The sequence below is a fragment of the Terrapene carolina genome, unplaced genomic scaffold (genome assembly GCF_002925995.2).
Source record: "Terrapene carolina triunguis isolate 2854851 unplaced genomic scaffold, T_m_triunguis-2.0 Scaffold96, whole genome shotgun sequence".
In the NCBI taxonomy this organism is placed as follows: Eukaryota; Metazoa; Chordata; order Testudines; family Emydidae; genus Terrapene; species Terrapene triunguis.
In genome coordinates this window covers 612,811-629,047 of record NW_020664447.1, presented here as the reverse complement: position 1 = coordinate 629,047, position 16,237 = coordinate 612,811, and the positions used below count along the sequence as shown (strand labels likewise).

Genomic DNA, 16,237 nt, shown 5'->3' with positions numbered 1-16,237 from the left:
TTGGTTAATATGTGTCTATACATTGTACAAGCAACTGCATGTTTATGGATTAGAGGTGCGGAGTGGCAGTTTTTGCACGCAGAATATGTAAATTATTCTAGCTACTTTAATTTCATACTATATCAAGTGTCAAGAATTTGGCAGTTGAGAAAACTGTAAACTAGGAAAGATCAACATTTAGGTCCCAATTCAGGAAAGCCTGTACTTAAGTGCTTTCCTGAACAGAGATGGACTTAAGTATGTATTTAAGAGCCGTCCTAAGTTCAGCACTTGGTACACAGGAGGCCTGATTCAAATCCTATATAAGTAAATGGAAAAACTCTCATGGACAGCAATGGGCTTTGGGTCAGAACCAGGGAGAGCAAAATGTAATTAACGGGGATTTTAAAAACAATGTTGAAAATGATCAACAGGACAGCTGACAAGACAAAAGCAGAAGAAGTGTTATGTTAATATTTTAATCTGTACATACACCATTTCGCCCAAACTGTTACATTTTATTTAAATTAACATTTTCTTGCAAAATATTCATTTAATTTCTTTTCAAACATTTTTTATAAAGGCAAAAATAAAAATTTTATTTTGGCAAAATGTTATGAAGCTGACACTGGCAGTATTGAGTTAGTTAAAAATAGACTGCATTTTCTAAATATATTTCTTAAGAATAGCTTCTGAATATCGTAAAAATACAATATCAATTTTTATTTTATGCATTTTAAACAAATGTGAAGCCATGTAGCTTTTTTTAAACCCATTATCTGAATGCAGCAAAGAAAGAGAACTTAAAACTCTCGCAAAACACTGCAAAGTATTCATAAATCATTCCTCTCTTAGCACTGGACTCAACTAAAAATTACACAGTATTGTGCGATTTTTGCATGCCTTACACTGAAAGTGTACACATACTTTTTTCAAGTAAAGAAGCAACAGCAATTCATTTAAACCCATTTTCTTCATATGTAACTGGCCAACTCTTCACCCTATACCCAAGCAAAACATCAGACTTGAAAGTTTTGGCAAAATTAAGCACCAGTAAAATTTACATACAAAATTAGCAAGTGCCACGTTACATTATTTCTGTTGTTTCCAGGATAATGCAATACATCACATATTGCTTTTTAATTAAAACAATTATATATATATATTTACTAGTAAAATCACACATTCTATTAACATTTTATTGCTTACTGCACACATTAGAATTAAAATTTCTTTTACTTCCCAGTCCTCTTAATTTAAGAAAAAAATATTTTTGTAGCTTCTTGTTACTGATGGGGACAGTGCTATTGTCAATGCTAACATACTGGGTACTGATATTTGAAAATTAACTAAATGGAATTAAAAAATGTACAGGAGTTAGCAGCTGAGTGCCATAATTTTGTTCATTGTGTGCAAACATGATAGTTACTAACATTTAGAAATGCAAGCTGAGTCCTTTGCTATTTCTTATTTAAAGGGCACATGAGAGTGATCAATTTTGCCAAAAAAAGAAGAAAATTCTCAGTAAGCTTCTCACTTGAGTTAGCTTTACCCAAATGCTATGATGTGCTTCCAAGATTATTTGATTTACATTTTGTCAAGAGGCTTTACGATATGTATCTGAACTTGAGGGTGAAGCAATAATATTTTGTAAAGTCTGTGTAAGCAGCTTTTTTTAAAAAATGAACTCAGCCCTTGATTAAAAAAATCTAAAATATATTCTGTTTCTAAAAATACATCAGTATTTTACAGAGTATCTTAAAAGTGCCATTTATTTATATAAAAAGTCTGAACTAAAACAATGCCAAACTAAAATTATTTGAATTTATTTGTTTTTCATAGAAAATCCCTCTATTATTCTCTGAATTTGTTTTTGAAAAATTATGTGATCAGCTGATGAGTATCTTCAGAGAAGCTGGTGTAATGAAGACATTCTTTTTTCCATGCTCTGGCATCAGATGGTTGTTGGGTTGTATCTTATGTCAATGTTCAGTTACTGCTTTGGCTGGTATTAATTAAAACAAAATGCAGTCAAATATGGTAGTGTATGCTGATGCCAACCAGTACACATTTTCAGAAAAACATGTTTTTGTATTGCAGCCCTCAGTAAGATAGGATGGATAATTAATAGATATTTAAAATTGTATGACCAATTATTACTTGATGCCATTGAAATTCTGGAAGATGTCCACTGATCTAGAAGAATCATTGTGCCCCTAATGTAATGGCTAAAATTACTAGATTCTTTCCTTAACTCTGTCCCTTAAAGAGAATGTGAACTTTGGATGTGAGTTTTTGGAGTAATTCCCTAATACAAGTTCACTGTTGGTATCTGGGGACAGTGCTTTTATTTTTTGCACTCTTTTGAAAAGTTCAAGGCCAGATTCTGATACTCTTACTTGTGGAAAAACACCTTACTCCATGTGTAATCCGCTTTGACTTAAATGGGACTACTAGAAGAGTCAGGTGCCATTCAATTTGAGCAAGGGTGGTGGAATCAGGCCCTCCAAATCAGAAAGTGAACTAGGCAGACATTAGTCCACTTCCATCACGTTCCCCTGCTGCTCTGAGTGATGTCAGAACAACTTTACAGCTGTCAGTCTATCATTTGTGATATGCCTTGCTGAAGGCAAGTCACCTTTTACGACCTTAAGGTCCAATTCTGCAGCCATTCTAAACAGAACTCCTATTGACATAAACTGATGTGTGCGCAGTATTGGGCCTTTCTAGAGCTTATCTAAGTATGGAGATTTCTTAACTCTGAGAAGTGCTGATCTTAAAAGTACTCCAAAAACAATACCATGGTAGCCAGAGACTAACTCTTTTAAAGATGTTCAGTCACACTTACTACTAAACTTATTTCATGTATTTTTATACAATCGTATGAGAGAAAACCAGCCCATCTGAAAGCAGAAAGACAAGAATGAATGAATAGTAAATTCTGGAGGTACAATGGGTGCCAAATTGGGATACTGTCAGTATTATGATATATTTAACTATTGGTAAGTATTTCCCATTTTAAGTATGGGAATAATGCAAATACCATTGAAATGGCCAGCAAATACCATTCGTTTTTAATGGTGGTGCAATAAATGTCCTTTTTAAAATGGTGCCCACGATACTTGCAGCTAAGAACTAACCTAAATGAGGGGAAAACATTATCATTCCATTAGTATAATAATTTAATGGAAAAACATAGAATGCATGGCATCAGTCAAACAACTACTGTAAGGTTAATTACACAAGGCCAGCTTGTCTCAAACTAATCTTTAATTTTAGTTTCTGCAAAATGCACCTGTTTGTCCCCACAAAATTGCATGCAGACCCAAAACTGCCCGTGTACAAGGATTCCCGTTTTTGCAGGTACGGTGCTCAACAGAAGTGTGTGCCACTTTGCAAGTGAAAACACATGCTCACATTTTCAATACTGGAAATTGTTGCTGAAAATGTGGCCCCAAATTTGCCAATAGCATTGACATTTTAGTTTTTCTTTTGCCACACTAAGATGATCAAAATAACCTTTACTTATTTTTAACCTACAGCAATCACCTTAATGGCTTTTGCTATCTCATGTATTAGTTCGTAAGTAGAAATATTTACGGTCTGAGAACAGAGTCTTCTGATCACTGAAAACTGCATGCATGCATTAATTTGGATAAATTTTACATTATTGTAGTAAAAAGTGTTAGTTTTTGACAAAGTTAAAGCAAAGATGTAAGGACAAATTAGACATGCCAAGAACAGTTAGTTCTTACTTTTAAGGTGTTTAGACAAATGTGTAGTGAAATCCATTGCTTAAGGGGGAGTGAGGTGGCTGTGGTACAGAAGGTGAGGGTGCTTTAGATGGGTAGGTCAACTGGTGAGCTAAAAGGGATCACACACACAGGAATTAGGTAGCATAATTAAACATACATATTGCAACAGAGCTACCTTAACTATCTAACTACTACATAAAAAGGAAACACTGCACCAGATTAGTAATGCAATGGGGTGTTAAAATTATTTTAGTTACATGGAAAACACTATTTAACAACATCTCCACTGTTGTTTCTGTGTCCTTCAGTCACACATTAAAAGCAGAAACAAAATAAGGAAAACCCATATTAATATGAAGCTCAGTGGAACAACATGGCAAAAAACACTGATTTACACCAGTTAAACTCTGTACACAAAATCTGAAGTCTCAGGATAGCACTGATACTGTACTTGTTAGTCCAGTTTCATAATTTGACTGAAGTTACACTGGTATAAATGGGCAGAAAGTAAGAAGATGTACAGCAAATAGGAAGGTGAAAAAATACTTTACAACAAAATAAATATAGTTTGTAGCTTAAGTAATAAATTATATGAGAAGTCAAATATCTTTTAAGGCCTCAGCTTGAGGTATCCTCCGAGTATAATGTATGCTTACTACTAAATTTTAAGGCTTTTTCTATATACAATGCACAAAAATAGTGTTATACAGAGGACATGAAATCCTGATTTGTTGGAATAATATTAAAGACTCAACTGATTTCTATGCTAAGCTCTGCCTTTACAATTTTTGAGGGAAAAGGGTGCAGGTCAGTTCAAACGGCTATTTGAGAAGTGGCTTTTTGATACTTGATCTCTCAGATTTCGTCCCATGATTTATAGATTGACGAGAGATTCATTTTCAGCAGTGCGGAAACCTTGCCGTTGAAGGTTGTGGCTTGTGTGGGTATCAGCAGCTCACATTTTATATTATATTATAATATATTATATTACATTTTATATTCAGCCTTTATTATTTTAAAGCATCCTATAGCAGTGGTTCCCAAACTTGTTCCGCCACTTGTGCAGGGAAAGCCCCTGGCGGGCCGGGCTGGTTTGTTTACCTGCCACGTCTGCAGGTTCGGCCGATCGCGTCTCCCAGTGGCCGCGGTTCGCTGCTCCGGGCCAATGGGAGCTGCTGGAAGCGGTGCGGACCGAGGAAAGACTACTGATAGTTGAAATAAGTTTTTCAGGCAGCATTTAAGATGTTCTAGGGAATATATACAATAAATGTTTGTGGGAATTTTGTTTTCCTGAATTTCTAACAATTTTGTTGGCACCCACGTAAGCCCTACTTTTTCAGTTTGATATAAAAGAAGTTAAACTGTAATAATAAAAATGTAACAGCTATTTTTGTGGGCTAGGCATTTGATCTCCAGCGATCTTATGATTTAGTGCATTTACAATTTCTCTCCCCTTCCACACAAGCACTCATTCTTCTCAGATGTGGGGAGAATGTGTCATGGTTCCTACATCCTTTCTAACCTGTTAGCAATTTTCCTCTTTCATGGAAATGGAGATTTTAGGTCTTTGTATTCACTTTTTAGTGTTTTGTTTGTTTGTTTTAACTGAATGGCCCTTTTATTGCCATGCATCCAGGTGCTGTCTTTCCTCCTCAATGAATCATTCTATCCTCCCAAGTCAGTTGCCATGATGACATCTTTCCTGAAGCAAAGACGATGTAACGTATAGCTTCCTCTTAAACCACACACAAAATCTCTCCAAAGAGTCAAAACACAACCCCCAAAATATCATTTCCCCTCTAAAAAAAATCGGCCTCCCCTCAAGGTTTGCTGCCACTGTGTCTTTGAATACATAGCCACATTCAATAAAAGGAAACAGCGTGTGTTTCTATGGATGAACATTATATGTCCAGTTATTGAAATCATCTATCTTAAATGCAGTGGTCTCCAGTGCTTGGGTGGCAAGTGCCATTCATACTGACAATTTCAGATGAGAAACGTGTTTTTTCCCCCATCAGGGTTGAAATAATTTCCATTATTCCAATTCTCCACTGGAAGAGTTGGCAGTGCCAATTACAAATGAATATTCAAATACTTGGAACAACAACTAACAACATGTTCACTGTCCTATTAGATACAGCTCTGCTGACATTTTCTAAGTTAACAAATATTTCAAATGTAATGAAAACAAGAGTGCAGTTCCCATTTTCAACAATGACACACACTATAAAGAACCCATGGTCATCACCAGGCAAAGAGGATCCTTGCCTGGTTGGTCTGTTCTGATCACTAAACTTGTTCATGAGACAGGAACATACAGTGAGCCAATTTTGCAATATCTTCAGCATTTTAAGGGTATAGTAGTGATTATAGTTAAAGTTGCAGGTGATTTTCTGTTATCCCAGTCACTGAACCCCTTTAATTTCTCTTTAAAAAAAGAAGCTCTTCTGACCTGGTGTTTTTCTTGTTTAGCTGCAGCTCTATTGATTTATTTACTTTTCTTTAGCAATATACAAAGCAAGCATCTGATGGGTTACTTGAAAGTTTCAAATACCGTGTCATTTGGCAAGGTTCAGCAGTGATAGTATCGATCAAAATTCCAAACAAATGTCAGTGCTCGGTTTCCCTTTAACCAATTTCTCTCTGCATTTTTTACATTCACAGTAATGTTTTAAATAAATGTAGAAAACTATTCTGTCACTTCAAAAGGCAAAGTATTGTAATTTAGGCTACTCAGTAATGGCTGTCACAGTTTTGAGGTCACGGGATTAAAATCTCAAATACGATGGGCTAGATGTATCAGTGCCACCTATAACAATAGCAGGCTTTCAGCTTCATAATCATAACCTGAGAGATATTTCCCTTTCTTTTTACACCAGGCCAAATTTTCATAGCCAATCCTCAAGCCTCTCTAGTCTAGTTTGGTATCTGTAGAATTTGATATCTGCTGTTTGATTCCTAATTTTAAATAAGACTGTCAATAGAACCAGGGCCGGCTCCAGGCACCAGCTTGCCAAGCAGGTGCTTGGGGCGGCCACTCCGGAGAGGGGCGGCACGTCCAGCTATTCAGCGGCAATTCAGCAGACAGTCCCTCACTCCCGCTCGGGGCGAAGAACCTCCCGCCGAATTGCCGCCGCAGATCGCGGGCGCCGTTTTTTTTTTTTTTTTTTGCGCCACTTGGGGCAGCAAAAACCCTGGAGCCGGCCCTGAATAGAACATCTGTATACAGTGCAGTTCAGCAGACAACCATATATACTCTTAAAAGTAGGTAGCAATAAGAATAAGAACACATTTGTCACTGCCATTTTTTTGGAAATAATGGAGCATTACCTGCTACCTCCTTGCTCCGCTGAGAGGCTTCAGAAGCCAAAGCATATGATATGGTAATGATGCGTTCCTGCTCCTGCAGCTGTGAATCTAAATCAACTGAGTTGTGTTTGTCCTGAGCAACAGTAGGCTGTAGGTTGTGCATACTAGTGGGAAAGTGAAAAAACATCATTAACGTTTACAAACATACAGAAAATCCATGGTGCAGCACAGAACAAAGCTTAGTTTCATACCCCAGATATCACACTCCAGACTTTTGTAAAATGCTTTACAAAACAGTGATTTAGATACACTGACAATGCAGTGACTACAGTATATACCACAAACAAGTAACGTAGTCATTATATCTTCCGCAACAATTCATGCACAGCCTCAAATGCATCTTAAAGCCCTTTGTTGAAAACAGGTTTGTTTACATGAAAGCAATATGAAAAAACAATGGCTTTTCTTTGAAGTTAGTGAGGATACTTGTTAGCGCTAAGAGAAAGAGGCACAACCTAGTGGCCTACAGGTGCCATCTCTTCAAACAGATTATAAACGACATGGCAAGCACTTGAGCTGATGATGCAACTCTTTATGCTGAAAGTTTCAACTGTGTCAATATGAGGAAGTCTATACCAGCTCTAAGTATTCAGCAAGTTCTTTGAAAATCTGTGTCTAACAGGTGTAGTAATGTGGATAGAAAACAATGTTCTAATCCCCAGCTCTGACATGGACTTTCTGCCTTTGGGCAAATCACAACCTCTCCATGCCTCAGTTTACCTACCATACCTACCTAAAAGACATTTTGTCAGGATTCACTAATGCTTTTAAACACTCAGACATACAAGTAAAAGTCATTATTAGGACACTAGTAGCTGCAGCCCATGCTGTTACACGGCTGTAATTGATAAAGTCACATGTATATAAAAGATGAAAATGGCTAAGAATTGAACAACTGAATAGAAACAGACTACAAATCCCAGTGATGATTGAACCTGGTGATATTCTGAACAAAAATAGGTTTCAACCATGCTTATAGCTGTTTTCACAGTTTCACACTGACTCAGTGGATATTCTAGGCTACAGAGTGACATTCAGGGTTATTCTGTGTGCGGATTATGTTGTGTGGGGGTTGTGTTCTGCTGGGAGAGTTGTGTGGATTTGTGCGGGTGGTGAATGAGGAATGTGTGCTCTCGTGTATCCTAGGTGTGTTGTTGTGTGGGTGGTTATGTTGATTTGTGTATAGGTGGGATTGAGCTGGGAGATTTGTGCAGATTTTTGCAGGTGGCAAATGAGGGGTGTGTTCTATAGTGAGGGGGGGGGCAGAAGGATAGCTCAGTGGTTTGAGCACTGGCCTACTAAACCCAGGGTTGTGAGTTCAATCCTTGAGGGGGCCATTTAGGGATCTGGGGCAAAAATCTGTCTGGGGATTGATCCTGCTTTGAGCAGGGGGTTGGACTAGATGACCTCCTGAGGTCCCTTCCAACCCTGATATTCTATGATAATGTGTTTTTGGAACGTTTGTGTGTGCTGGTTGTGCTGTGTGGATGGCGAGTGAGAGGTACATGCTGCTGTGATGGGGTTATTGTGTAAGCTGGTTGTGTTGTTATGTGGGTGGTTGTGTTGATTTGTGTCCGGGGTGGGGGGGTTGTGCTTTGAGATCTGTGCAAGAGGCAATTGGGCCAATTAATCCACCACCAGTGCAATCTCCCTCATACAACCAATGAAACGGTAGCATGCAAGTTAGCAGCAGAATAAGGGTAGTGATTGGTTGAGTTACCTCTGATATCAATGATCTAGGACAGGGTTTCTCAAACTGGGGTCCCCGAGGATACCCGAGGGGTCCGCAGGCTCTGCTGATCAACTCCTCCACCTCCCTCCCAGCGCTGCCTGCACTCTAAAAGTCTGGTGGTGCAGCAGGGCAAAGGCAGGCTTCCTACCTGCCCCAGCTCTGCGCCGCTCCCGGAAGCGGCCAACATGTCTCATAGACTCATAGACTTAAAGGTCAAAAGGGACCATTATGGTCATCTAGTCTGACCTCCCGCATGATGCAGGCCACAAAAGCTGACCCACCCACTTTCCCTTAACTCAGCTGTTGAAGTCTCCAGATCGTGATTTAAAGACTTCAAGTCGCAGAGAATCCTCCAGCTTGCGACCCCTGCCCGATGCTGCGGAGGAAGGCGAAAAACCTCCAGGGCCTCTGCCAATCTACCCTGGAGGAAAATTCCTTCCCGACCCCAAATATGGCGATCAGTAGAACCCCGAGCATACAGGCAAGATTCTCTAGCCAGACCCACATTTTACCAGCGATGGCACTTTATTACCTAATTGACTAAAATCACGTTATCCCATTAAACCATTCCCTCCATAAACTTATCTAGCCTAATCTTGAAGCCAGAGAGGTCTTTCGCCCCCACCGTTTCCCTGAGCCCCCTGCGGCCAATGGGAGCTGTGGGGGCGGTGTCTGCAGGCAGGGGCAGCGCATGGAGGCGCCCTGGCCCCCCCTCCTAGGAGCAGCTGCCAGAGGGATGTGCACCCAAACTCCCTCTCTCCCAGAACCTCCCCCCACAAACCCGCTCCTGCACCCCAACCCTCTGCCCCAGCCCAGAGCCTGCACCCCACACCCAAACTCCCTCCCAGAGCCCGCACCCCCTCCTGCACCCTAACCCCCTGCCCCAGCCTGGGGTGAAAGTGAGTGAGAGTGGGGGAGATGGAGGGAGAGTGGATGGAGTGAGTGGGGGCAGGGCCTTGGAGAAGGGGCAGGGCAAGCGCTGAGCGGGGGGAGAGGGGGTTGGGTGTCCCCAGAAAATTTCAAATAAAAATGAGGGTCCTCAGGTTGCTAAAGTTTGAGAACCTCTTGGCATGATATAGATACATGCCTTACCGTAGCTGAGCACCGCACAAGTGTAATTCGTAAAGTCAAAGTGGCTGAGAATTTAAAAATTGGACAGTAACAGACCACAAAACCCAGTGATAATTCTGATGACATTCTGAACAAAAACAGCTTTCAACCATGCTTGTAGCTGATTCCATCACTTCCGACTTCTTGTACAGATATTTTAAAGCTTCAGAGTGACGCACACAGTGACATGCCTGGAATGTTATAGATAATCCCTCCTCCTATATTGTTTGGATACACATATCCCTCTCTGAGTATTAAGTGTATTTATCATGTATATTACATCTGTACATTTTTCATAAAAGTTACGTAATACATTGTACCTTGGTTTAATAATCAGCACTGGATCTGAAACAGTCTGGGGTATAGAGTTGTTTGAGATTAAAAAGAAAGGAGGGATTATAAAAATAATCTGACCTAGACTTGGTAAGAATATTCTTTATCTTTTCTGTATTACGGTGTCTTGTGGCTAATTCTTCTGAACTGAGAGGTTCTTCAGGGTCCAGGTCAACATAGCGTTCTGGAATTGCCACCTTTTCAGGTTTTGACAACTATGGAAAAAGAGAGAGAACGTAACTTCTGATACCTAGGACTTCAAAAACTCAAAGGTATAGCTATTCTCCACTAGACATATTAACCCAAATGGGAATTGCATGTGCACATTAACTGGAATGTGATATGGGTCTTCACAGCCCTGTGTATTTCCCTGATTCTAAACATTTCCTTTGAACTTGAACTAATGCACTTTAAGAATTTTTTCTCTTCTGACTTTTTCTTTCCTTTTGGGAGGTAAGTCATTGGTGTGGAGCTGTGACTGGTGGAGGAGATTGTGGGAGGAGTCAGGGTTATTACAGGTTCTTTCTGTAGCTCATTCTGTCAGGCAGCAGAGCCCAGAGTGGAATTGTCTGGCTTAAGGTTGCTGTATAAAGTTGAGAGAGGAGACCAAAGCTGAGATCCTCTTGGTGCCCTTTGCTACAAAGCAAATATAGCCTAAAGTTTGAATGCTTATATTTTACAGGGTCTGGGGCACTCGCGACCTTTCCTTATGAATAGCAAAGGAGGAAATGCTTGGAGGTTTTTTTTGGTTTTTGTTTTTGTTTTTTTTAAATGATCATTTGAAACCTCGGGAGTCCCAAAAATTGCCACAGAGGCAATATGACACAGACATATACACTGTGTGATTAATACTACACATATTATGCAAATATAATAATGCAGATTAAAACTTCTAATTAGGGAGTTGTAAAACAGCTGGCAATACATCTAGCAATTTTAACTTGGATGGATTTCCTGCTTGAAGAATTCAGAGCTGAATGAGACACATTCATAAGACATTGAACCAGCCAGTGAGCAGCAAATTTACAAGGGCACTTTGATAGCCAACACTGATTAAATATAAAGTGCTTGTGAAGAACACAAATGAATAATGTAAGAATAAAGGAAAGGTGAAGAAAAGAGTGGAACTCCTTCTCTTCTTTGGATCTGCAGTTGAAACCTATCTGGAGGACTGTATGATTCAGAGTTTTGAGTAAAGAGATCCCAAGCCTTTTTCACCTTTAGGTCACTGCGTTAAAATCCAACCCAATTCAGTGGCCTATGAGAAATGACCTGATTTTTTCACCGAGTGGGCACCCCTAGCTATTGGTATAAGTGTACACTAGAAGCGACCACAAACCCAAATAACATAATACAGAAATCATATTATTCAGAACTCAAATAACTTTAGAACCAAAATATCAGACTCTAACCTTCCTTTTGTCATATTCTTACGGAGTACCCCCAAAGTTCTATTCCTCCAACCTCAATCAGCCATAGAGGTCTGCCTCCCGAGACTTCCCTTTTTCCATCAGACTTCCTTACTTTTTAAGGCAACTTAATTCTGAGTTCAGCAGGTATCCTGCAAAGTATCTCTGCTGAGGCTAGATCAGCTCATCTGATCACTTTGCACTGACTCAAGCAGACTGGCCAGACAGTGTATAGTGTAAAACAAACAATCAAGCAAAAGTCTATTAAGTGTGAGCAGCAGGTCAGTTGGCCAAAGAGACAGAACTGTGTGACTGAGTTTTCTTAAAGAGTGTGGGGGAGCATGAGGCCAGGGTGACCTGGACATGGTCTGGTGAGGTGACAAGGAAAAGAAGCCCTTAATCCAGATCCTCATCTCTGCTGAACTAAATTTGTGCCACTTTACTATGCAAAGTGACCATAGATTTGCCCTAAAGGGACAACTGGGGAGTCCCACGGCATGGGGGATTCTTCAATTGGCAAAATGCCAACACAGATGGCTCTATGTTAGCCTCTTTTGATATCCTTCTCAGCACAGGGAGCACTCCAGGGGCCAGAGGATGAGGCTAGGACCCAATGCACTCCAGAAATCTTGCCAGCATAATAGCCCTGTAGGGGACCAGAGCAGCTTTGGGCTGCTCTAACTTGTACCAGGAGCCAGCCCCAGAAGGCAGGGGAAGGCAGAAAGGTGGCTTAGAGTGGAGGACTGAACCCCCATTCTCTATTACAACTGGCACCTTTAGCAGGAATTTCATCAGAAGGGCCATGAATCTAATGGGCATGGAGAATTAGCTACTCCTTCAGACTTCTAGACTGGGTCCTGCATTTTAAAAAAAAATTATAACCTTTGTATCATAGATACATAGACTATGTATCTACCACAAAACTGATCAGATATGCATATAATTAATTAAAGGGAAATATAATTCATAGAGAAAAGGTCTGACCAAACAGGGCACAGCTGTTGCCACTGTCAACGGAGATGAGCCTCCAGCTCTGCAGCTTTCCATCCATCCTTGGTATTCTAGTTCACACTAAGCTCTGGTCTACACTACAGAGTTAGGTCGACACAAGGCAGCTTATGTCGACCTAACTCTAAGTGTCTACACTAAAATTTCATTCTCACCAACACAACTCACCCGCTACACTGACTTAACTCCACCTCCACAAGAGGTGTAGAGTCAATGTCGATGTGGTTAGGTCGACGCAGTGTCAGTGTAGACACTATGTTGCTTACATCGACTGTTGCTCGCTTTCAGAAGTCATCCCACAAAGCCCCACACTGACAGTTCAATTGGTGCAAGCGCTCCTGGTGAGGACACACACCACTGACACAAGGAGCAAAGTATAAAGACGTACAACCAATGTAATTACTGCGGTGTCTGTGTGCCAACGTAAGTGAGGTTGACTTAATTTTATAGTGTAGACATGCCCTTAGTCCTGCAAATTTCCAAATACCTGCATGAGGGGAGCTGTACTGTAGTGCACCTTGCAGGGTCTACAGGAATAAAGCTCTATTCCTGTTCAACTTAAGTATTGCAAAGGATTCCAATGGGCCAGGGTAGAGCTGAGCAGCTTTGTAGGAATAGGGCATCACTTCCCCGACTCCCACAGGAGTGGAGTGCTCCTCATTGCACACATACAAAGATTCATCAAAAGTACTGATCCATCATCAACTGAACTCTATCAGCAAAGACTCCAATATGAAGGTATCAAGGTATAACAACTTCCTGATTCCACAGGCAATGTACTGCAATTCAAGACATTGTTAAGGATCTTTACTGACTTTTCAACTCATTCCATACACTAAATGCCTCAATAGCAACTATGTGGGTGAAAACAGACAATCACTATGCTCTTGAATGAACGCACACAGGAAAATGATAAAAGACAAAAACACCACATCACTTGTGGGTGAACACTTTTCACAAAGCAATCATTCTATCTCTGACCTATCAATCCTCATCCTCGAAAAAAACCTGCACAACACTTTCAAAAGACGAGCCTGGGAGATTAAATTCATAACTTTGCTAGACACTAAAAATCATAGACTGAATACTGAAACTGGATTTATGGCTTATTACAGCTGCTCCCCCATCCCTTCCTTTCCTCCCTATGACTGGAGGGGTATTAATGGGCCATTTCACCTTGACTGGTCCCTTGAAATATGTGTTAACTACTTATGCTTAACAATCTGTTCCACTATTATTTAGCTGTGACACTGAATCAGTTTCCCAGACCCAAAGAAGCGCTCTGTGTAAACTCAAGAGCTTCTCTCTCTTACCAACAGAAGTTGGTCCAATAAAAGATATTTCCTCACCCACTTTGTCTCTCTAAAATCCCGGGACCGACACAGCTACAACAACACTGCATTCTATTACAAATACTTTCAGATTCTTTCATTTCCCTTTTCACACAACACTATGTTATACTGCCTCTGAGCCACCAGATGGCTCTATAGCATTTTAAACAAATGCTGTACTGAGTTATGAAAGCTGCTGACAAAATCCAGCACTGATATCACTGATTTATACTTTTTAGATAGCCTATAGTAAAGACAAGATTTATCTTTCCTGACCAGTATAAAAAGAGACATTCACTCATCTGCTGTATTGTGTTGTGTCAGTTCACATTAACCATGAGTCACAGCTGGATAGCTTCCTTGAGCTAGCTTTTTCTTCTATTGCTTTCCCTACTTCCTATTTTAAATTAGCCTTTAGTGTCTAACCCTTTCAAATATAATCTGAAATCTGCATATGCAATACATAATTTGTTTGCTTTTTCTCTTCTAAAACTTTTGTAAATATTTTCTACAGCACAGAGTGAACACTTAACATTTTCTTTCTAATAAGGTCAAACACTCATATGATCCTGTTCTCCGAAAGTGAGACACTTTCAGCACAAGGCCACCAGACTAGTTCTTTATTGTTTATAAAACTCTCTATTAAACTGGAACTTTGTGTTCTTGAAACAAGAATTTGAGAGGAGAAGAATTACCTAAAACTTAGAAAACCTGAAAGACCAAAGAATTTTGGACATACTGTATGGAACAATATGCCACTAGCATTACCTCTCTGCTGATATCTAAGTTATAATCTTGAGGTTCCAGGTCCATCTCTGTCACTGGTACAGGCTGAATTTTTAACCTGTCATTTTCGTTTTTCTCTTCCCCAGGTATTGCTCTCTCAAGTAACTGCAAATCAAATTCTTGTTCTCGTTTCCACTGGTAACAGATACAAAACAATTAATGGTGTATACCAACAAATAGATCTAGAAATCTTTATGGCCATAGCCTCTAATATTAGGTTGCTGAAAGAGTCCATGAAGTTATACTCTTAAATAACTGACACACAAAAAACGCGACTGTCATGCAAAAAAGTGTTTGTTAGTCTTATTAGTATTACTTTTGATTTTTAGCTATGCTATAAGATTTTACTTTATTTTTTGCATGCTGTAAAAAACTGTTGATCAGTATTAAGCTCTAATAAGTAATCTTGTCATGACTGTGCACAAGTCCCATTAATAAGAAGTAAGTGCTCCATGCACACACATTAAGGGGACCATAGGCAGACTGTTTTGGTTTCAATGAGCTTAGAGAATGATAGAATACGGAGCAATAAACATTATGAATACATATCTTACAAAATAAGATGGCTTTGAAGGGTGGACATTTACACAACAGACTGAAAATTACACTAGATCTTATGCAGCTTTCTTCAGAAGTGAGCAGTAATTATTACTACTAATACTCCACAGATACATAAATTAACTGAAATTATAATGCTAATATTAAATTCCACTGGACCTGGAAATATTTAAAATATTCTCAAAGCCATCTTAATCATAAAACTTCAATAAAAAGATTGTTTCATTCTCCTTATAAGAGCAACCAAAATTTACAATCTATTGGTTATCATTATAAAAATCTCACAATAAAAGCTTACTAAAAGAATAATTGTCTTTACAAGGCAAACTTTTAGCTATCATAGAATCATGGCAGATTTGAATTAAGCAGCATGTTTTGGGGGTTCAAAGTTGAAATTATGACAGAATGCCCCTCCTCAGCTAGGCATATATATATAAAACTTAATACAAACTTATATGCCTAAATGACGTTACGGATGTAGTTATGTTCTCATCAAATGCCACAAATGCCTAACATGGTGGCAATGTCATATTCATATTAGTGGAGCCCTGGAATTTTATCTCATAAAGCTGAAAACTGAAAATATCATACTCCCTCAATCCACAAATATTCTGAACAAGAAAAGCACTCCTCCAGTATTTGACAATGTAGAAAGCAGAATATGTTGCTATATGTTTCACACATCTGCTTTTCTTAAATCTCTCTCCAGTAACTCTTCACTGGCTTTGATTAAAGCTTACAGCCACTTTTACTCCATTAGGTTATACATATTAAAAAAAAATCTGATTTAAACCTTTTCATGCACAAGCTCTCAATAATCACTCAAAAATATGTAGTTTTTATATATATTCAAAATGTTATTTAATT

At 39.3% G+C, this 16,237-nt stretch overlaps 1 protein-coding gene across 2 annotated transcripts in view; it reads right to left on the bottom strand.

Annotated features, from left to right (window-relative positions):
• Positions 1-569: 569 nt before the first annotated feature.
• Positions 570-16,237, bottom strand: part of PLEKHA7 (pleckstrin homology domain containing A7) — a 306,972-nt gene continuing 291,304 nt past the window's right edge. For both annotated transcript variants that reach the window (XM_026651359.1, XM_026651360.1), the window contains 5 exons: positions 14,795-14,947; positions 10,360-10,493; positions 7,065-7,207; positions 3,735-3,843; positions 570-1,984 (listed from right to left, as the gene is read on the bottom strand). In XM_026651359.1, coding sequence (XP_026507144.1) covers positions 3,746-3,843; positions 7,065-7,207; positions 10,360-10,493; positions 14,795-14,947 — 528 coding nt within the window. In that variant the 3' untranslated portion in view covers positions 570-1,984; positions 3,735-3,745. The remainder of the gene's footprint in view (positions 1,985-3,734; positions 3,844-7,064; positions 7,208-10,359; positions 10,494-14,794; positions 14,948-16,237) is intronic.